The sequence below is a fragment of the Dama dama genome, chromosome 12, assembly GCF_033118175.1.
Source record: "Dama dama isolate Ldn47 chromosome 12, ASM3311817v1, whole genome shotgun sequence".
Lineage (NCBI taxonomy): Eukaryota > Metazoa > Chordata > Mammalia > Artiodactyla > Cervidae > Dama > Dama dama.
Window position 1 is genome coordinate 33,505,339 of NC_083692.1, and position 23,091 is coordinate 33,528,429.

Sequence of the window (23,091 nt, forward strand, 5' to 3'; positions counted from 1 at the left end):
CTTAATAACCCTTAGTCATTTAGAAAAGCTAAATTATGTTTAATAGTAATAAATGTACAATATGCTTAGGTAGTTAGTATATTTAAAAAGCTTTAAAATTTTAAAGTTTGTTTTAAGCGGGGCCATTTAATTATCTGAAATATTAACTTACTTCGAATAGCCTACTTCCTAAGGAAACCAAACAAAGAGTTTTTGGCTATTGAATCAGAACTGTAGAGCTAACTATCGAGTCAGAATTGTAGAGCTAAAAGAGACTTTAGAGATAATAACTGCAGATCTCCTCACTTTTCATATGACAGTCTTCTATTTAGAGATTAATGCTTGCATCACTTGACAGAACTACTAATTGAAATCAGAAGTTTTAGGTCTCCTGCTATTGGTCCATTTTTCTTCTTTTTATTAGTTCATGTATACTAAGTTTGAGAGTACTTGAAATTGAAATCTATGTATAGTAGTCTTCTTTTTTCATTTGTTTCTATTATGCACTAGTATTCAAGATCTGAAAGAGAGAATTAGACAGCGTACCAACTTACCACTGGGGCCAAGTATCGATACTCATGGAGAGACTTTCCTGTCCCAGGAAGTGGTGGTTAATCTTTTGCAAGAAACCAAACAAGCCTTCGAAAGATGTCATAGGGTAAGAATTGTACATTTATTTAATTTATATATAGCTGTGTATTTTAAGTTTTGCTTGTTTATACTAAGATGTAGCTCTACCCTCTGGTTATGAACACCTGTGTATTATAATAAAAAAATAGGATTTTTGTTTAGGGAACATAATTATTTTTAAATTGTTTAGAAGTATGTTTTAATATGATTTTAAACAAGCATACCAAATTTTCTTCAATGAGATATTAAATCAAGATATGAAAGTGAGGGTTAGAACCAGATCATAAAGAAATACATTAGCATTAGGGAGAGAAGGATGTTTTAAGAACAGATCAAAGGAAAGGAAAAATTGTCTCCATTAAAAATTTAGAATGTCTTCAACAAACACACTTTAACAAAGTAAACAATTAAGCCAGAGTGTGAAAAGAAGGCTTTAACCAGTTTTACTAGCAGAAGATTTATAAAACAAATAATACTTATTAGTAATTGTACAGCACATACTATGTTCCAGGCACTATTCCAAGCACTTTAGGTATGCATTAACTCATTTAGTCATTGTAACATTTCTGTGAGGTTGTTATATCTGTTCTACAGAGGAAGAAACTGAGCTACATATTTCTTAAGTATGAAATTGAGAGTTGAGGTGGTCTTAATTTTTTATTTGTATGATGTATGTGGTCTATATATTTATATTGATGGATCAATATAGACTGTATATATAAATATAAATCGATAGGAAACAAGTCAAAGGCTATACATAAATACAGAAAATGTGAGTTATCAATAAGATATTTAGTCTCACTGGTGGGAAATGAAACTTAAGACAGGGAAAATACTAATGCTCGATAGGTTGGCAAAAATTTTGTTGATACTGTTGGTAAGGATGTGGAGTAATAGAAGTTCTTATACATTGCCAATGGAAGTAATAATCAGTATACGTTGGAGGGTAATTTGTTAATTTCTTAGAGAATTTGTAGGTTCACAGGACATGTCTAACATCATAAGCTACATTGTTTGTCATGGTGAAAAATTAGAAGCCAACTAAGTGTGCTGTAGAAAGAATTGATAAAGTGACAGTGTTCATATACTAGAAAGCTAATATACCAATTTAAATGACTAAACTAGAGTTACAAGTATCAGCATGAGTAAATCTCAAAAATAAAATGTTTAGTGGAAAGAGCAAGATGGGGAAAGATATATTCATTATACCACAATATAAAGTTTTAAAAAGTAAAAATATTTTGTTCAGGAGCATATACAACATGGGTGTGATAAACAGTTTCAGAGTAGTGGTTGTCTTGGGAGGAATACCTAAGGCACTTTATAATGTTGGACTGCCCCTGCCACCACAGAAGAAAAAAATCTGAAGTACATTTGGAAAAATGTTAAGATATGACACCTCAGGGTATGTGATGACTATATTTGATACAGTAACAGCTCTACTCTCCTGAATACTGGAAATATGTTAAAATGTTTCTGCTCCGTCACATCATCAGACCTGAAGCTGTCAGCATGTTCCTTGGTTTGAGTCACAGTGTGTGCTTAGTCACTTTAGTCGTGTCCAACTCTGTGCAACCCTGTGGGGTGCAGCCCGCCAGGCTCCTCTGTCCAAGGGATTCTCTAGGCAAGAATACTGGAGTGGGTTGCCATGCCCTTCTCCAGGGGATCTTCCCAACCCAGGGATTGAAGCTAGGTCTCTTGTATCTCCGGTATTGGCAGGAAAGTTCTTTACCACTAACACCACCTGGGAAGCCCTTGAGTCACACTCAGTAACTAGATCTAAATCATGACCTTCTGTCTGGATAATGACAAAATTGAAAATCAGTTTAATTCTTTGCAGTCTGATTTAACAAACATTATTTTGTGTTTATTTTGTACTACCTGCCATGTTGGGTATTAGGGTTCTAAGTACAAAACATACACATTACTTTTGCATAGTGAGCAAAGAGGTAGATGTATAAAGAATTAGTGCAGGTACCATTCACTGTGTATACAGTGGCAGAGCTCCTCTTCTTGGGCTCTGAAATCCCTGTGGATGGTGACCGCAGCCATGAAATCAGAAGACAATTGCTGCTTGGCAGGAAAGCTGTGACAGACCCAGCCAGTATATACTCTGCTGACAAAGGTCCGTATAGTCAAGGCTATGGTCTTCCCAGTGGTCATGTACCGTTGGGAGAGCTGGACTGTAAAGAAGGCAGAGCACCAAGATTTGATGCCTTCGAACTGTGGTGCTGGAGAAGACTCCTGAGAACACCTTGGACAGTAAGGAAATCAAACCAGTCAATCTTAAGGGAAATCAACCCTGAATACTTGTTGGAAGGAATGATGCTAAAGCTGAAGCTCCAGTATTTTGATCATCTGATGTGAACAGCTGACTCATTGGAAAAGTCCCTGTTACTGGAAAAGACTGAGGGCAGAAGGAAGAGAGGGCATCAGAGATGAAATGGCTGGATGGCATCACCGATGTGATGGACATGAACTTGGGCAAACTTTGGGAGATGGTGAGGGACAGGGAGGCCTGGCATGCTGCAATCCATGGGGTTGCAAAGAGTCAAACAGGACTGGGTGACTGAACAGCACAACAGATATACACTGTTGAGACCTAAAGAGGAAGCAGCCAGTTCTAACTGGTTAAGGAATTGAGGATGAGTATTTTTCAGGGAAGATTTCAAAAAGGAGAGGACATTTGAGGTCTGGGTCTTGAAAGATAAATAGGGTATCTTCAAGAGGATGATTCTGGCAGGTGGTTTCAGGAAAAGAGAATATTACATGCACAAAGACATATACAGAGAACAATCATGCAGCATGAAATGCTTGAACTGAAAAAGGATATGGGAGAGTAATGAGACAGGAATTTGAAAATGTAGACAAAAACTCTTTGTATGCCATACTTAGAAATTTGGACTTGACCTTGTTAGATGTTGATGGAAATATTAAAGGATATAAAACAGGGTAGTGTAATGAGAAGTTTGGGTGTATTTTTCTTTCTTAAAAAAACTTAGTAATTTCGAGATATAATTGACATTCAGTAGACTGCATGTATTTGAACTGTACAATTTGATAACTTTGGTAAATTATGTGTACATTTATGAAGCTATAGTGCAATCAAAGTAATGAACAGATCATCACCTGCAAAGTTTCCTTTTCTCCTCCCTCTGTTTCTGTCCTCAGGCAACTGTGACCTCCTTCACTATAGATTAGCTGTCAAAAAGAAGTTGTCGAGACTCAGGAATGAATCTTGAAAACTAAATAGGATTTTTCAAGAAGTTGATTAATTTTCTAGAATTTTTAATAAATGGGATTATAATATGGTATATACATGTGTTTCTGGATTCTTTAACTCAGCATAAATGTTTTGAAATTCATTCATGTTGTGTGTATTAGTATGTTCTTTTATTGCTGAATAGTATTTTATTGCATGGAAAAGAAGTGAAAGTGTTAGTTGCTCAGTCATGTCCGACTCTTTGTGACCCATGGACTTCTCTGTCCATGGAATTCTCCAGGCAAGAATACTGGAGTGGGTAGCCATTTGCTTCTCTTGAGGATCTTCCCGACCCAGGGATTGAACTGTGGTCTCCTGCATTAAAGGCAGATTCTTCACAGTTTTGCTTATCCACTTACCTATTGATGGCAGTTTAGATTGGCTCCAGTGTTTGACTGTTAAAAATGAAGCTGCTTTGAACATTCTTGTATATATCTTTATGCAGACATATGCTTTCATTTCTCCTTAGTAACATTTTTAAAAATTGGGTTCTTATTTCTTGACAGTTGTATATCTAGTTTTTTTTTTAAAGTGACATCGCTCAGTTGTGTCCGACTCTTTGTGACCCCATGGACTATATAGCCTACCAGGCTTTTCCATCCATGGAATTTTCCAGGCAAGAGTACTGGAGTGGTTGGCCATTTTCTTCTCCAGGGGATCTTCCCAACCCAGGGGTCGAACTGCAGGCAGATGCTTTACCATCTGAGCCACCAGGGAAAAACTCATTTATCAGATACCTAATCTGCAGATTTTTTTTTTCAGTCTGTGGTTTGTCTTTTTCATATCTAAACAGTATTTCAAAGAAAAGAAGTTATTAATTTTGACACTTTTCTGTTATGGGAGGTATTTTTGGTATCATATATAAGGAATCCTTGCCTAACCTAAGGTCACAAAGATTTCCTTTTATATTTTCTTTTATTGTATTTGTTTCCTTTAAGTTTTTTTTCTTTTAAAAAAAAAACTTTTAAAATTTTAATATGATTTTGAAAGGTTACGCTCTGTTTACAATTACTACAAAATATTGGCTATATTCTCCACATTGTACAATACCTTGAGCCAGCCCAATAGTTTGTGTCTCCTACACCATATCCACATATCCCCCCACTAGTTTGTTCTCTGTATCTATGAGTCTGCTGCTTTTTTGTTATATTCATTAGTTTGTTGTATTTTTTAGGTTCCACATATGTGATATCATACACTATTTCTCTTTCTCTGATTTATTTCACCTAGCATAGTGCTGTACAGATCCTTCCACGTTGCTGCAAATGGCAAAATTTCAATTTTTTATGGCTGAGTAGTACTCCATTCTGTATATATACACCACATATTCTTACCCATTCATCTGTTAATGGCACTTAGGTTGCTTCCCTATCTTGGCAATTGTAAATAATGCTGCTGTGAACATTGGGATGAATGTATCTTTTTGGATTAGTGTTTTTGTTTTTTTGCTATGTACCCAGGTATGGAATTGTTGGGTCTTATGATAATTCTACTGTCAGTTGTTTGAGGAACCTCCATACTGTTTTTCATAGTGGCTGCATCAATTTACATTCCTACTAACATTTTGCTAGGGTTCCCTTTTCTCTACATCCTAGTCTACACTTGTTATTTGTAGACTTGATAGCCATTCTGTATGAGGTGTGTGTTTTGATTTGCATTTCTCTGATGATTAGTGATGTTGAGGATCTTTTCATCTGCCTGTTGGCCATCTGTCACCTTTGGAAAAATGTCTGTTCAGGTTCTCTGCCCAAGTTTTAATCATCTTTTAAAAAAAATCTTGAGTTATATGACTTTTTAATATTTCTGGATATTAATAACCTCTTACTTGCGTATCATTTGCAAATATCTTTTCCCATTCAGTATGTTGCCTTTTTGTTTTGCTGATGGCTTCATTTGCTATGCTAAACTTTTAAGTTTGATTGTTGCCATTTTATTTTTGCTTTTGTTTCTCTTCTCTTGCTTTAGGAGACAGATCTGAAAAATATTGCTAAGACTTATGTCAAAGAGCATACTCCCTCTGTTTTCTTCTGTGAATTTAATACTATATTTTTTTGATCACTATAACTATAAATCTTGAATCAGGTAGTGAAAATCCTCTAACATTTCCATAGGAGGCGTTTTCATATAATTCACATGATCAATTTGTCAGTTTCTGGGGGGAAAGAACTTTGGTATTTTGACTGAAGTTACTTTGAATCTATAGTTCTGTTTGTGGAGAAGTGACATTTTAGCAAAACTGAGTTTTCAGATACAGTTGATTTTTATATGTGGATTTTATACCTTCAACCTGACCTAACTCACTTACTCTAATAATGTTTCTTGTAGATTCCATAGGATTTTCTGTATAGAGTATCATGTTGTCTGCCAATAAAGTCAATTTTAACTTATTCCTTTCAATATTTTGTTTTCTTGCTTTGTTGCACTGGTCAGAACCTCTACTACAATGCTGAATATAAGTGGCAAGAGCATGCAACTTGCGTTAATCTCAAAGTGTTGCCTTTTATCATTAATATGATTCCAACTGTAGATTTTTCCTTTTTAAAAAAATTTTTTTATTGACATATAGTTGATTTATAATATGTAAGTTTCAGAATGTGTGTGTGTCTGTGTGTGTGTGTTAGTAGCTCTGTCACGTCTGACTCTTTGTAACCCCATGGACTGTCATCCACCAGACTCCTCTGTCCATGGGATTTTCCAGGCACAAATAGTGGAGTGGCTAGCCATTCCCTTCTCTTGGGTATCTTCCCAATCCAGGGATTGAACCCAGGTCCCCTGCATTGCAGGTAGGCTTTACTGTCTGAGCCACCAGAGAAGCCTCGGTTTTAGGTGTACAGCATAGCAGTTCAGCTGCACATATATTTATGTGTGTATATATATTTTTTCCCTTATAGATTGTTACATAATATTGAGTATAGTTCCCTGTGCTATACAGTAGGTCATTGTTGGTTGCCTGTTTTATACATAGTTGTATGTACATGTTAATCCCAGCCTCATAGTTTATCCCTCCCCCATCCCCTTTTTCCCTTTGGTAACCATAAGTTTGTTTTCTGTGTCTGTGAGTCTCTTTCTGTTCTGAAAATAAGTTCATTTGTGTCTTCTTTTTCTTTTAGATTCTACAGATAAGCTATATTGTATGATATTTGTCTTTGTCTGACTTACTTCACTTAGTATGATAACCTCTAGGTACACACACATACATATACACATAGACACACTCATATACGTATGTGTGTGTGCGTGTGCTTAGTTGTGTCCGATTCTTTGCAGCCCCATGGACTGTAGCCTACCAGGCTTCTCTGTCCATGAATTTTCCAGGCAAGAATATTGGAGTGGGTTGCCATTTCCTACTCCAGGGGGTCTTCCTGACCAGAGATGGAACCTGCGTGTTTTGCATTGCAGGCAGATTCTTTACCACTTAGCCACTAGAGAAACTCTGTTTGATTAGGACCCATTTGTTTTTCATAGATGCTCTTTATCAGATTAAGGTAATTCTTTTATTCATAATTTTCTGGGTATTTTTATAAGGATGATATTAGGCTTTGTCAAATGCTTTTTTGTTGTTGTTATTCTGTTAATGTTGTGAATTACGTTGATTTCCAAATGTTAACCTTGCATTGTTTTAGTAAACCCCGCCTTGGTCATCATGTATTATTCTATTTATGTATTGTTGGATTAGGTTTACTAAACTTTTGTTAAGAAGTTTTGTGTTTTTGTTCACAAAGGATATTGATTTATACATATTTTTTTCTCTTAATGTCTTTGTAGCTTTGGTATCAAGGTAATGTTAGCCTCATAGAATGAGTTGGAAAATATTCCTTCCTCTTTCATTTTCTAGAAGAATTTGTGTAAAATTAATGTTTTATCTTCCTTAAATATTTGGAAGAACTTAGTGAAGTCTTTTGTGCCTGTAGTTTTAAAATTTGTGAGGTTTTTTTTTTTTAATTTGTGAGTATTTTTAACTACAAATTGAACTTCTTTAGTAGATATGAAACTGTTTTAGTTACCTATTTCTTTTAAAGTGAGCTTTGGTAGTTTGTGTCCTTTAAGATTTGTATATTTCGTACAGATTGTTGAATTTATTGGGATTAAGTTGTTCATGTTATTGCCTTATCCTTTTTTTTAATGGTCAGTTGATTTGTGTGTGTGTGTGTGTGTGTGTGTGTGTTTTAATTGAAAAAGATTGTTTAAAGTTTTGTGTTAATTTCTGGTGTATAAAAAAAAAATTTCTGGTGTATAGCAAAGTGATCCAGTTATATATATAATATATATAATATTATATATAATATGTATATTCTTTTTCATTATAGGTCATTATAAGGTATTGAATATAGTTTACTGTACTTTACACTATGACTTTCTTATTTATTACATATATAGTAGCTTATTATCTTTTTTAAAACCTGTTGAATCTATAATGATGTCACCTATTTATTTTTGATGATTTGTGTCTTGTGTGTGTGATATAGGTTTATCAGTTTATTGGTTTCCCTGGAGAATCAGCTTCGGTATCTTTGATTTTCCTGTTTGTATTTCATGGATGTCCACTCTTTATTATTTCTTTTCCTTCTGCTTACCTGGGCTTCATTTGACCTTCTTTATCTAGTTTTTTAAGGTGAAAGTTGAGATCATTGATTAGAGACCCTTCTTATTTTCTGATATAAGGATTTAATCTTATAACTTTCCCTTTAAGATACTGCTTTAGCTTCATACAACAAATTTTTATTTCTTGTGCTTATTTTCATTCAGTTCAAAATATTTTTAAATTTCCCTTTTGATTTCTGTTGGCCGAAGAGTAGCTTAGAAGTATGTTATATCATTTCCAGATATTAGAGAATTTTTTAGATATCTTTCTGTTAATGATTTCAGTTTGATTCTGTTGTGGTTAGGATGTATTTTGGGTGATGTGAATCCATTTTAAATTTATTGAGACTTGTTTTTTAGCCCAGGATATGATCCATCTTGGTAAATATTTTATGAATACTTAAAGAAAATGTATATCCTAATGTTGTTATGAATGTCATTTAGGTCCAATTGGTTAACAGTGATTTTTATCTTGTATATCCTTACAAAGTTTTCAGTCTGCTGCTTCTTTCAATTATACATGAATATATGGATGTAGAGAGGAGGAATGTGGAAAATGGCTTGCTAATGGCATTTGTAAAGCATCATTGAGCAAAGAAGGGAGGTGAGAGTTGTGATAGAGAAGGGGAAAGGTTGGGGTGGTATTAAGACCAGCAAGGGAATCAAGTAATACCAAATTAATTATTATAAGCAGTAGAGATTTAGAGAATTTAAAGTGGGTTATGCACTTTTTAACACCCAGCTGTATATATCAGATAACAAGCATTACTGTCAGAGGGAGCATGAATAGAGATGACAAATAGGCAACAATCAATTGATTAATAATGTAGGCAGCAGTTACAAGAAGTTGAGAGGTTATTTTCCAACATTTTAAGAGGGATTTAATTTTCTCAGCATAACTACTAATGATTCTTTTACTAAGTAGTTAATCAGCAGCAGCAACATCAACATCAAAATGAACATTTATTGTGAACTTATGTGCCAGACGCTAAGCTAAAAACACCTTACATGTATTTTCATCTCAGCGCTAGGATATGAGTACCATTACTACCATTACTACTATTCCTACCTTACAGATGAAAAAATTGAGATTTGGTGGGGTTAAATAACATCTCAAGGGTTCACTCAGTGGGGAGTGATGAAGATGGGGTTGAGCCTGACCTATTTTATAGTGTCTGTTATTGATTTCCCTGTCCCCACCCTCCAATAAAATGAAGAATCCTTTCTGGTTCTGAGTTTTACTAGAATAGCTTTTATTCAGTAGGTGACTCTCAGACTTCTTTTACTATGACATTAAGAAAGGCATTTTACATGGCAGTTGAGTACATTTATTATATGTACTTACGTGTATGTTATGTTTGTGTGTATTTCTTTAAAACATACTTGGCTTTAATGTGTACTTTAGATTTTATTTTCTATTTGATCTCTCTCCTCTTCTTTCTTTCCTGTCACGTTTAACATGGATTGCAATCCAGGTCAGAAAACAGTAATCTTATTTCAGCTGGGAGAATTGTAGACAAATATGGAGCACTGCAACTATATGTATATGAGAAATGCATTTTGGGTGGGCGGAAGAGATTTAAGTCACGATTTGAAAACAGAACAATATGTCTTATACAAAGTAGATTGCTTTAAAGAAAAAAAAAAGTTGCCTTTTTTTAAAGGTAAACCTGAGGAGTGATGTATTTGGTTTTTCTTTTTAAAGCTCTCTGATCCTTCTGATTTACCAAGGAATGCCTTTAGAATTTTTACCATTCTTGTGGAATTTTTATGTATTGAACATATTGATTATGCCTTGGAAACAGGACTTGCTGGTAAGTATATATATTTGTATTATACTTCATCTTAAATTCCTTTGACCCTGTTTGGTTAAACTGTATGCATACTGTTGTTTTATATATATTCATCTCAGTCAATGCAGCAAAATGCTTTTTGAACTTCCTGTAGTGCAAGGATTTGTCAGATGCTAAAAGCTATACAAAGACAGTTCTCATGTTGCTTACATTGAGCAGGGCAGGATAAGCTACAGAAGTCACAGCAGTGTATGGCAGAGTGTAATACAATGCTGTAAGTTACTAAATGCCAAGGGGGCGGAAATGGAAATGAGAGCAATTCTTCTTGAGACAGTTGAGTAATGTAAAGTTTGGAAAGGAAAATGAGTCTTATCAATAAGCCTGGAAAGGAATATATTCATATGATATTTTTTCTTTTGTTTTTGGCCTTTTGGATTTACTGATATTAATAAGATAATAATGACCTCTTCCCTAAATTCTAGTCCCATTAGTTCAGTTGCCTCCTTGACTTCTCTCATCTGTTGTGTGTGCATCTCAAATTTAATGTATCCAAAATGAAACTCTCTATCTTCCATCTACACTTCTTCCTTTCCCATTATTTTTCATGTCTCTAAAAGGCATTGCTGTTTACTATTTGCTCAAGCCCCAAACCCAGGAGTTGCCATAATTCTTCTTTTCATCAAGCCTGAACACCAGTCTGTCAGCAAATCCTGTCTATATACTGTCCAGCATAACTCAAATTCGCCTACTTTTCTCCATCTCCATCGATGCCAACCTGACTTAAACATCATGATCTACATCTGCTCCTAACTGGTCTCTTACCTTTCCAAATAACTGACTCCATGTAGCAGTCATGTTATAAATTTAAGAGTCTTAAATTTTTTTTTGTTTAAGACCTTTTAGTGGTTTCCTACTACACGTAGGCAGAAAACAGCAACAAACTCTTTACAAAAGCATAGTTTTGATCTGGCCTCCTCTTATATATTCATCCTCATCTCATCTGCATTTCCCTTCACTACCCTAGCCACTCTGGCCTTTATTCTTTTTCCTCACTCAGGTTCTTTGCACTTGGTGTCCCCCGCCTCCTGACCCCCATTTCTTCTTCTTCAGCTCTTCTTATGCCTGGCTTTTCAGCCTTCTGATCTTCACTAAGGTGCCACATTTTTAGAGAGTCTTTTGCTGATGAACCTAGCTAAAGTGACCCACTTCTCCCAGCCTACTTACTCATTATTTCATCATTGAATTAACTTTTTTCATAGCACTTGTTACAATAAAATTTTCATCCATTTGTATTTGCCTCACTCATTGAACATATACTTAAGTGCTTACTCTTATGAACTTACATTCTTATGGAAAAGATTGACAAATGACTAGTAAGTATAGTGGATAAAAATAAAATTGAGTAAGAAATAGAGAATAGTAATGGGAGGTAGAATGGGGAATTCAGGGGGAAGAGGACTTTTTTAGAAAGGATGGTCAGAGAAGGCCTCTCTGAGGAGACATGAATCAGCTGAATGAAGTGAAGGAATAAATTGAATATTTGGAGAAAGAGTATTTTAGGCAGAGAGAATAGCATATAAGTTCATGTAGATAGGAATCTTATTTGTCTTAATTGCATTATAGTCTAGCACCTAGAAAACTAGTGGAGGTGATGGATTTCCAGCTGAGCTAGTTCAGATCCTAAAAGATGATGCTGTTAAAGTGCTGTACTCAATATGCCAGCAAATTCAGAAAATTCAGGCCACAGGACTGGAAAAGGTCAATTTTCATCCCAATCCCAAAGAAAGGCAATGCCAAAGAATGTAAACTACTACACAGTTGCACTCATCTCACATGCTAGCAAAGTAATGCTCAAAATTCTCCAAGCAGGCATTAACAGTACGTGAACTGAGAACTTCCAGATGTACAAGCTGGATTTAGAAAAGGCAGAGGAACCAGAGATCAAATTGCCAACATCTGTTGGATCATAGAAAAAACAAGAGAATTCCAGAAAAACATCTGCTTCATTGACTACACTAAAGCCTTTGACTGTATGGATCACAACAAACTGGAAAATTCTTAAAGAGATCAGAATACCAAACCACCTTACCTGCCTCCTGAGGAATCTGTATGCAGGTCAAGAAGCAACAGTTAGAACTGGACATGAAACAACGGACTGGTTCAAAATTGGGAAAGGAGTGTGTCAACGCTGTATATTGTCACCTTGCTGGTTCAACTTACATATAGAGTACATTATGTGAAATGATGGGCTGGATGAAACAGAAGCTGAAATCAGGATTGCAAAGAGAAAACTCAATAAACTCAGATATACAAATGACACCATCCTTATGGCAGAAAACGAAGAGAAACTAAAGAGCCTCATGATGAAAGTGAAAAAGCTGGCTTATAACTCAACATTCAAAAAACTAAGATCATGGCATCTGGTCCCATCACTTCATGGCACATACATGGGGGAACAATGGAAACAGTGACAGACTTTATTTTCTTGGGCTCCAAAATCATTGCAGATGGTGACTACAGTCATGAAATTAAAGGACACTTGTTCCTTGGAAGAAAAGCTATGACCAACCTAGACATCATATTAAAAAGCAGAGGTATTGCTTTACCGACAAAGATCCATCTAGTCAAAACCATGGTTTTTTCAGTAGTCATATATCAGTGTGAGAATTGGACTATAAAGAAAGCTGAGCACTGAAGAATTGATGCTTTTGAACCGTGGTGTTGGAGAAGACTCTTGAGAGTCCCTTGGACTGCAAGGAGATCCAACCAGTCAATCCTAAAGGAAATCAGCTCTGAATATTCATTGGAGGGACTGATGTTGAAGCTGAAACTCCAGTACTTGGCCACAAGATGCAAAGAACTGACTCATCGAAAATGTCCGTGATGGTGGGAAAGATTGAAGCCAGGAGGAGAAGGGGATGACAGAGGATGAGATGGTTGGATGGCATCACCGACTTGATGGACACGAGTTTGAGCAAGCTCCGGGAGTTGGTGATGGACAGGGAATCCTGGTGTGCTGCAGTCCACGGGGTCACAAAGAGTTGGACATGACTGGGCAACTGAACTGAATTGAACTGAAGCTACTAGAAAGCACATAGCACATGCTGGAAAATGTTTGTGTATAGCGTCTTTCTTTAAAGTTTCTAAGGTTGAAGCGAAATTACCCATAATTCAATAACCTTGTGGTTTATTCTCCCCCTCCCCTGCTTTTTTTATTATTATTATTTTAACCTAGTTGCTCTCAGCATGTGCATAAACATTTGTAGCCTGCTTGCCTACCCTTCCCCTTATAGCAGAAACTTGACATCAAGTATTTAACATTAACAATTTGCAAATAACCTAATTTGGTCATTTATATTGAGAGAATATCTACCTCAAAGATATGAAGATAATAAAAATGTAACAAATTTGATTCCATATGGTAGTAAGGATTTGTTCTTTAGTATGGAAGTCTAGCATCTTCATTTTAATAGCAGTGTTAATAATTTGGAAGGGCTTAGGAAATTTTCTGGTAGGATGAGAATGTGCCTTCTATTCCTACGCATTTTCTATGCAGCTGTAGTGAACTTTGTAGAACTTACAAAGTGTTTTCCTTCTTCTGAATTATTTACTCTGGATAAAATTCTGGAACTAAAATTACCAGATAAGTGTGTTGCAAATTTTTAAAATTTCTGTGCATATAAACTCTTTTCCTAAGGACTTTTTTCCCCACTAATCTATACTGCTACTGGCGTGTGTGCTTATACCCATTTTTCTACACTTACTGAGTTTTCTCTAAGAACTTTAATAATTTAGTAATTTAAAGACATACATAACTATTGCCTTTCATGTCTTTCATCAGTAGCCGGGATTAGTATTTCATAAATACAGGTGTATTGACTACTTTTTTCTCTTGTAAGTTTGTGTTGGAGGCTTTAGTTTTCTTGCCAGTTGGTGATTTTGTCATTTGTGGGAAAATAAAACACCTTGTTTTAAAACTTTGGGGAAAAAAAATCATCCTTCTGTAATGAACTCTAGGTATTAAACTTTTAATTTCTCATTTTCTCTGAGTATTTCTCCTGGCCCTTTATGCCTTTTAATTTTAGCTAGAAACATAAATGTCTGTGGTTAGTAGGCATCATGGAATTCCTCTTTTGCTAAAGAGGAAACTGAAATCTGAAGAGGTCAGCTGTCTGTTTTGTGGTCAGAATGTGAAGTGGCTTGAATACAATGCTGAAAATCAGGAATTTATTTTGTTGACAGTAAGAAGTCTTTGAATATTTTCTAGGAAATGGTAGATAGAGAACATAGTGAAATATGTTAAGTACCTTACTCTGGCAATAAGATATAGCATAAAAAAATAAGGAGATTTGAACTAATAAGAAAGTTATTTTAACTGTTATCAGAGTTACTGAGGCCTGGTTGTAAGAAAAATGGTATTAATAGAAGTGTGTTCATGGTTCATGTGAATCTTTAGGCACAGAAGGGTGGGGAAGGAGAAGGTATAGTTCAAGATGATTCGCTTACAAGTTTAGTTTTTGATTTATCTCAGCAAACAATGAAGACTTGAGTATATGGTGAAAATTTTGGCATTAAAACTTTATTATTAACGAGCTTAATTTTACTCTTTTTGTCCACAAAAATTATTGCTGACTTATTGAAACAGCAGTTCTTTTTATGCATGTTTTATATATATATATAAAACACATTCTTTTTTCTGTTGCCTAGATGAATTTCTTTAATATGATTCTAACATATGCATGCCTTCCAACTTTAGGAATTCCTTCTTCAGATTCTAAGAATGCAAATCTCTATTTTTTGGATGTTGTGCACCAAGCCAATACTATTTTTCATCTTTTTGACAAGCAGTTTAATGATCACCTTATGCCACTAATAAGGTTAGTCAAGTTGTCTGATTTTCATTGGTATTTCAAAGAATATTATAATATTCTACTTTATGTTAAATTTTAAAAGTAATAGCTGTTCATTGAAACACCAAACAGGACAGGAGGGTGTGAAATAAGAAGCCACCTAGTTGCTCTCAGGATGTGTATAATGTATAAGCATTTGTAACCTGCTTCTTCCCTCCCCTTCCTGTCTCACAGCAGAAATTTGACATCAAGTATTTAGCATTTACCATTTGCAAATAATGTAGTGTGGTAACTGGTATTGAAATAATAATATCTATCTCAAAGATGTGAAGTTGAAAGAAAATTTTTAAAAAGTAACATAAACTCTTCTTCCTTGCCTTTCTGTATTCTCTTCCTTCTGTGGTATTAATTTTGTTTTATTTGAAAACACTGTGTCATGATCCTAAATCTGTATGAAAGGTGACTTCTAGCTTGTTCCCACTTGTTATAATGAAAAGATATACAGTAAAAATTTTATGCCATCAGTAGGACAAATTTTTGGAGCAGGCAATGGCACCCCACTCCAGTATTCTTGCCTGGAAAAATCCCATGGATGGAGGAGCCTGGTAGGCTGTGGTCCATGGGGTCGCTAAGAGTCAGACACGACTGAGCAACTTCACTTTCACTTTTCACTTTCACACATCGGAGAAGGAAATGGCAACCCACTCCAGTGTTCTTGCCTGGGGAATCCCAGGGATGGGGGAGCCTGGTGGGCTGCCGTCTGTGGGATCACACGGAGTTGGACATGGCTGAAGTGACTTAGCAGCAGCAGCAGCAGGACAAGTTTTGATGAGATATTAAATAAGATTTGGTTTATATCTTCCTGTCAATTTATGTGAACTTTTGAAGCCTATGAGAATTAAGTAAAGTAGTGTGTATGTGAACATGCTTTATAAAATTGTATGTGTAGTACTATCATTAAAGAGGAAAAAAATTCATATAAAAGATAAAATTCTAGACATTTTTTATAAACATTGACATACCAAGAAATTATTAGTCTAGAAATGACCTCAAAGATATAGATTACTTGTGATCTCTGAATCACATTTTGAGAGGAAATTTACTTTTTAATGAGCTGTAACTAAGCCATGCTGTGTGGGGCCTCCCAAGACGGTCGGGTCATGGTGGAGAGGTCTGACAGAATGTGGTCCACTGGAGAAGGGAATGACAAACCACTTCAGTATTCTTGCCTTGAGAACCCCATGAAAAAAACTCCATGGGCATGAGTTTGAGTAAACTCCAGGAGTTGGTGATGGACAGGGAGGCCTAGTGTGCTGCGCCAGAGTCGGACACGCCTGAGCGACTGAACTGAACTGAATGCCACATAGTGAAGAATTCACATATAACTATTAAGGTTGCATATTCTTTAGTATTTTGGGTGTTATTTGACATTTAAGTAATATTCAGAAGGCAATAAGACTACCAAGTTGTTGGTTTTTGTTTTTTAATATAGGAAAGCTAAATACAACTGGATTGAGTGTTAGTTTACAAATTTTCATTAATAGAATTTACTGTAGTTTCAAAATGCTGTTATTTTTCTTACTATTACACCAGAAATTTAATTAAAAAGGAAACCAAATAATTCCAAAATCATGTTTATATTCTAAAGGGATATCTCCTCAGAGATGAAAATAATAAATCTAAATCCTCCTCTTTTAACTGATAAATTTTTCCTAGCATGACTGTTGTAATGAATTGAGCGTAGTGAATACTAAATAATTACTGTTTATAATGCTTCTTGGATTTGGAAGCAAATTAAAATAATGTATGTGTGTGTATGTGTATCTAGGTATGTAACAATAAGCAGGAATTATGAAACTTTTAGAATTCTAAGGTTACTAATATGATTTTTATTCCCCCTTTAAACATTCACTAGCTCTTCTCCTAAGTTATCTGAATGCCTTCAGAAAAAAAAAGAAATAATTGAACAGATGGAGATGAAATTGGATACCGGCATTGATAGGCAAGTTTTTAGTTTTAACTATTTCTCTTGCATTTTTTAATTTGTAAAACATCATTATAACAACATGAAAACTATTTTCAGACAAGAAAAAAGTCTATTTGAATTCCACTATCCTGCTATAATGTTCGATTTTATTTTTACATATTTATTTCATCCTAATAATTTATTTTATTGGATTCCAGATTAATTATTTATGGAAGCCAGCAGGTTTAGATTAACTTTAGACCAATTCTGTTTGAAAATCTTTCTTTTTTTTTGGTAAATGCTGCCTCCTATAGACACTCTGTCTCTCTCTGTCCCCACTCCTCCCTCTCTCTCCCCTCTCTCCCTGCCTTCCTCCCTTCCCTTTCCCTCTTCCTCTCCTCTGTGTGGACTCCTTAAAAATGGTATGTAACCTGGAAGATTTCAGGCTTATATCTGAAATGCATTAAATTAATATACCAATTTTCTAAAAGTAACTTTCATTAAGTGAGTGAAAACTACATTTGAAAAATTTTTTGATGTTTATTTTAGTTACCTGTTCATAGTATGGAGTGGTGGATTCTGTCTTTTGAGATGATAGTGAGCATGTGTTGATGATGATAATCATCTATTTATCAAGCATTTATCAGGCGTTTGCTGTATGCTTGGCACAATACAAGGATCTTTACCTGTATAATTTCATTCACCTGCAATGTAGGAAACCCAGGTTTGATCCCTGGGTTAGGAAGATCCCCTGGAGAAGGAAATGGCAAACCACTCCAGTATTCTTGCCTGAGAAATCCCATGGACAGAGGAGCCTGGAGAGCTGCAGTCCATGGTTCGCAGAGTTGGACATGACTGGTGATTATCACTTTCACTTTCTTTCACTGGCACAGTACAAGGATCTTTACCTGTATAATTTCATTTAAGTAAGAAATACCATTTCCATTTTACAGATGAGGAAGTGAAAGCTTAAAGAAATGAAGTAGTTTTCTAGAGATCATACAGTTAATGCTGGTAGAACTGGAACTAAAATTCTAAAGCCCATGCTACCAGGTTTGGGCATATTTTTACTTTAATTCTCCTTTCTCTTCCATTCAAGAAGACATATACGAATATAAGTTACTTATAGGAACTCTGGCTCTAAATATCTTTGCCTTTTACCAATCTGTCCTTTCCCATCTTTGTTTTATTCACTGTTAACGCTTAGATTGCTTGTTCCATATCTTTAATTACTCCTTCGTAATTACCCTAAAATTTATTTCCTTTGATCATAACTATCTTACAGATCCTAAACTCTGGATTAATGCAGATTCTGTTATTCTGATAACTGGATGGCTCATTGCTGTTGGAGAATGTCACAAAACTCAGACATTGTTCATACCATTACAAACTCATACTTCATTTCTCAACTGGGCCTTCAGTACCACTTATTCAGCCTCCTGCTTATCCTTAAACTATGAAATTCAGGTTCTTTTTACCTGTTCTTCCAAACTTTGGCTATTCCTTATAAGTTCTTCTATCTTACTCCCTTCCTAAGCATTCTCCAAATATACTTGGTGAAGGAAATGAATTAGTGACAGTCTTCTAAGATCTTTAAGATTTACTTAAATCAAGTAATAGACAAATGAATCTTTGCCCTGTGTTTTGAGCAGGAAACTAGTAAAACTAAGACCTCTTTGCTATCAAGATCTAGAATTTACTTGTTTTAAAATCTGAAGTATACCAATAGTAAAATAGTTTTATGGTGACATGAAATTAAATAACTTTAATTTAGTATAAATAATATAAATTAAAGTAAATTAAATGGATCAAATACATGGTATTCTCAATTCTCTAGGACGTTAAATTGTATGATTGGACAAATGAAGCATATCTTGGCTGCAGAACAAAAGAAAACAGATTTTAAGCCAGAAGATGAAAACAATGTTTTGATTCAGTATACTAATGTGAGTAAAATGATTTAATATGTTAGTAAGAATATCTGCTTTATTTGTACTCTTATTAACATTTCATTGATGTATCTTATTATGTTCCAAGTTTTTTTTTTTTAATACTTAGAGATTAGTGAGAAATTATATGTATTTTCTTCTTAGGTAAGCTGATACATATTACTGTGTAATAAGTGTAGAAAAAATTTTACAGGCCTGTGTTAAAGTCTGTGCTTACGTAAGGAAACAAGTGGAGAAGATTAAAAATTCCATGGATGGGAAGAATGTGGATACAGTTTTGATGGAACTTGGAGTACGTTTTCATCGACTCATTTATGAACATCTTCAGCAATATTCCTACAGCTGTATGGGCGGCATGTTAGCAATCTGTGATGTAGCTGAGTACAGGAAGTGTGCCAAAGACTTCAAGGTATGTGTTCACAAGTAGTAACCTGGAAACAAGTTCAAGAACATCAGTCAGACCATAAAAATGTGTACTGACATAATCATTAGTGGAAAGTTTATAACTTTAGTTGATACGATAATGAGACAGATTCCAATCATAATTCCAGTATTAACACATTTTTGCTTTGAGCTTTTAGAAAATGCCGTATTTTAGTTCCATAGTCCAGATGACCTTATTAATGCCCATAACTAATGCTGTATATCTATATCAAGAAAATATGTTCTTTCTTCATGTATATCTCTCTGAAATCAGTTTCCATCCAATGTTTAAATTATTTTAAAAAGCTGTAAATTATTGATAACTAGTTCTACTTCACAAAAGTATAAATGATTATTACTGTTTGAATAAATTGGCACAATATGAATCTTTTCAAAAAGATTTTAGTTTTTAACACTTTGGTAGCTTTTAAAAATTCTAACATTGAACTCTTTAACACTGGTTAAGTCCTGACAGTACATAAGTGAGAACAATTTACAAACTGATTATAAAACTAAAAATATTTTTTTCCTTCTCTTATCTCAACTCAGATTCCTCTGGTATTACAGCTTTTTGATACTCTGCATGCACTTTGCAATCTTCTGGTAGTAAACCCAGATAATTTAAAGCAAGTCTGCTCAGGAGAACAACTTGCTAATCTGGACAAGAACATTCTTCACTCCTTCGTACAACTTCGTGCTGACTATAGATCTGCCCGCCTTGCTCGACATTTCAGCTGAGGTTGAATTTACAAGGGAAATGTGTTGTACTCCAGCAAGCCTTGGTTGATAGAAAGCACAGAAGGTTTCTTATGACACAGCCAACATTTTATTGAAAAATGACTGTTTGGAAAAACAGCAGCCATACTTACCCTTGAGGATTTATTTGAAATTTGGACAATACTAAGAATATTTTGCTTTTTTCCTTAAGTTGAATTTTAATTCCATTTCTGAACTTATATAAATTTCAAACTCTGTGAAGCTATATGTCATTGTTTTCATCCTGGAAAATGTTGGTGTCAGAAGGTAAATGAGATTGTTACACGTATTCCAGTTCATGTTCTTTAACATAGTCCATCGGGAAATTTCAGCATCCTGTTTTGCACTAATGATGGGTAAAATACAGCAAGATTCATTTATTATTTATCAATTTTCAGTGACCTTTTAGCACTGGTAATTGTTAATCAGATTATTTTTAAGTTTTCCTGGAGAATTTTTTGCCTATTTCAAAGGTTAAAAATTGGGCATAATTTCTGTAGTTGGTTGATTGAATTTTTTCCTGAGGTACAGCAGTAATGCTATTCCAAAAAAAATGTTATAAAGAAAACTAAAATACATTTTATGTCGGTATTAGCAGTGGATCAAAATACATCTGCTTTCTGGGTAAAAGGAAAAAAAAGTTTACAATTTCTTATTTGGTAAACAGATTTTAAGCCAATGCTAGCAAGAAATTAATAAAGCTACCTTATTTTATATTTCACTTAAGATAAAATAGAGGATCTTAACTAAAGAACCATATTTATTCATTATTTTAATATTATAAGGGAAGTAAAAAAGTGAGGTATAGTCTAAATGGTGCATATGAGAATTATTGCCAGTGTTTAGTAGCAATGCAATCCTTTAAGATTTTTATCCTTAACGCTAAACTGGAATAAGATGGAATGGCTAAACATGCAGGTAGTCTTCTATTTTAAGAGGAATTGGGAATTAATAGTCAGCATTCTATTCTAGTCCAGAGATGAACTTTGTAAGGACTAGTAGTTTTTAAATATATAGTGTCTGTCATTATCTTTTTCAAGGCATTTCTGACGTGATTCCTACTGAGTGTAGTTAATTGAATTGGCTTAATATGGTGACATAATAAATCACTTATAAAATTTTAATTATCAAGTGGAAATTTTAAAAAATTATTAGCTATAAATTTTCTCTGCAAGAATACATTCTTAGCTGTATGTAGTGGTTCGGCTTCTCTTACATTGTTCTTAGTCTTCCAGGAACAGATAAACTTCAGTGTTTAACTCATTTTTGGCTTTTCTTTTTCCTCTAATGTAGGCTTTTTGGCCTAATTTTGGAAAACTACATTTAAGAATATGTTTCTGAATGTTCAACTTTACCAAAACTTCCAGGTCCAGAGTGAGCTAGCTACTGTTGAAATTACTTTTAACTGAATTCTCTTCAATTTCTGTTTAGCCCAGTGTTATCAAGGTAAGCAAGAGAAATAAAGTATGCCAGCATTTATCAAAGCATTTTAGGAAATTGTGGCAGCTTTGGAAGGCTGTCTAGTTTTCTGTTCCTTAGCCAAAGGAAAGCCAGAACAAGTTTTGGGTATTAGAGAAAGTCATATGCTTGCTTGTACTATTGCCATTTTAGAAAGCTCTGATGTGAATTCAAATTATACCTCTGTTACTTAAAGCCAACAATTTTAAAGCAGTAGTTTTACTGGCCATTTGACCTCTTTGTACACAGTGTCAATTTGTTTTTAAAAAAAAAAGGGAAAAAATATCAAATAAAACATGAGAGAACATTATAAGACTTCTACATCAGAGAAGTGTTTCAAATTATTTTGTTTGGATTAATTTTTAAAATATAAAGCATATATTTGTTGCTTAGCTATTTTGTTAATTTTTATTTTTATATTTGAGTTCTGTGCAATATTTTCCATTATGACCATTTACAGGACACTAACAAAGAAAACTCGTAAGTGAATTCTTAATTTAGAAGTGTTACCATTATTGCTCAATAAACAAATTCCCTGCAGTTGTTTTTTTCTTTCACTCCATTTTTACATTTTGAAGACATCATACTGAATTTTATAAATTATTTTTATTAAATTTTTAAGATGTTCCTTATTTCTCATGGCATATGTCTTCTCACTTCCTTTTTAAGCAGAAAAATACTTGACTACATAATCAAAATTAGGAACAAAAAATTTCTCTAAGAAAAAAATTTATTGTATAAAACAGTATGCATTCTTTGGATTCGTTATATTTTATTTTTAAAGTAGTTTTCATATTAGTGGACAATATGAAATTTTGCCCAAAATGTATATGACTCAAAAGAGATGATAGATAAGTAAAATGTCTTCATATGCGTTTGGTAAAATTTTAGGTAATGATAATGGAGCTTTGTAACTTTAGCCAACATTTGAATGAGGAGAATCTTCATAATTTTTCCAGTTTCGCATGAGCTAACATGCAATGTTTAGATAATATTTTGAAGTTAAAAATATGCTCTTAAACACTGCATTTTTAGAATATGCAGAAATACTCAAGAAAAAGGTTGAGTGTATTATGTTTTCATAAAATGATACAGAAAGTGAAATACAGAATGCAGGTGATATTGAAAATGACAGCTAACCAAAGTAGATGAATACTTCTTATGAGGAATTATTGAATAATGGTTGGCTGCATCCTTAGACAGTTGGCTATCTGACTATTTTAAGACAATTATTAGTAGCCTCATTTTGAGTACCACCATTGTTGCAAATCCCTAGCATCTTTCTTGTTTTAAAGAGAGCTTCTAAGTAAGTTAATTTATGGTATAGTTTAGACTATCTCTTTTCTCTTTCACTTGAAATATTTCACATCATAAAATAATTATCACCTAGTAGATAGATTCAAAGTGGAGAATTTGCTGCTTCCTTAAAAATGCCTTTTGGTCA

At 34.3% G+C, this 23,091-nt stretch overlaps 1 protein-coding gene across 1 annotated transcript in view; it reads left to right on the forward strand.

Annotated features, from left to right (window-relative positions):
- EXOC5 (exocyst complex component 5) overlaps positions 1–22,187 on the forward strand; it is a 52,558-nt gene extending 30,371 nt beyond the window's left edge. Inside the window, exons 12-18 of the mRNA XM_061156970.1 lie at positions 490–637; positions 10,158–10,266; positions 15,002–15,122; positions 17,011–17,097; positions 18,899–19,007; positions 19,204–19,419; positions 19,983–22,187. Coding sequence (XP_061012953.1) covers positions 490–637; positions 10,158–10,266; positions 15,002–15,122; positions 17,011–17,097; positions 18,899–19,007; positions 19,204–19,419; positions 19,983–20,171 — 979 coding nt within the window. The 3' untranslated portion in view covers positions 20,172–22,187. The remainder of the gene's footprint in view (positions 1–489; positions 638–10,157; positions 10,267–15,001; positions 15,123–17,010; positions 17,098–18,898; positions 19,008–19,203; positions 19,420–19,982) is intronic.
- Positions 22,188–23,091: the final 904 nt, after the last annotated feature.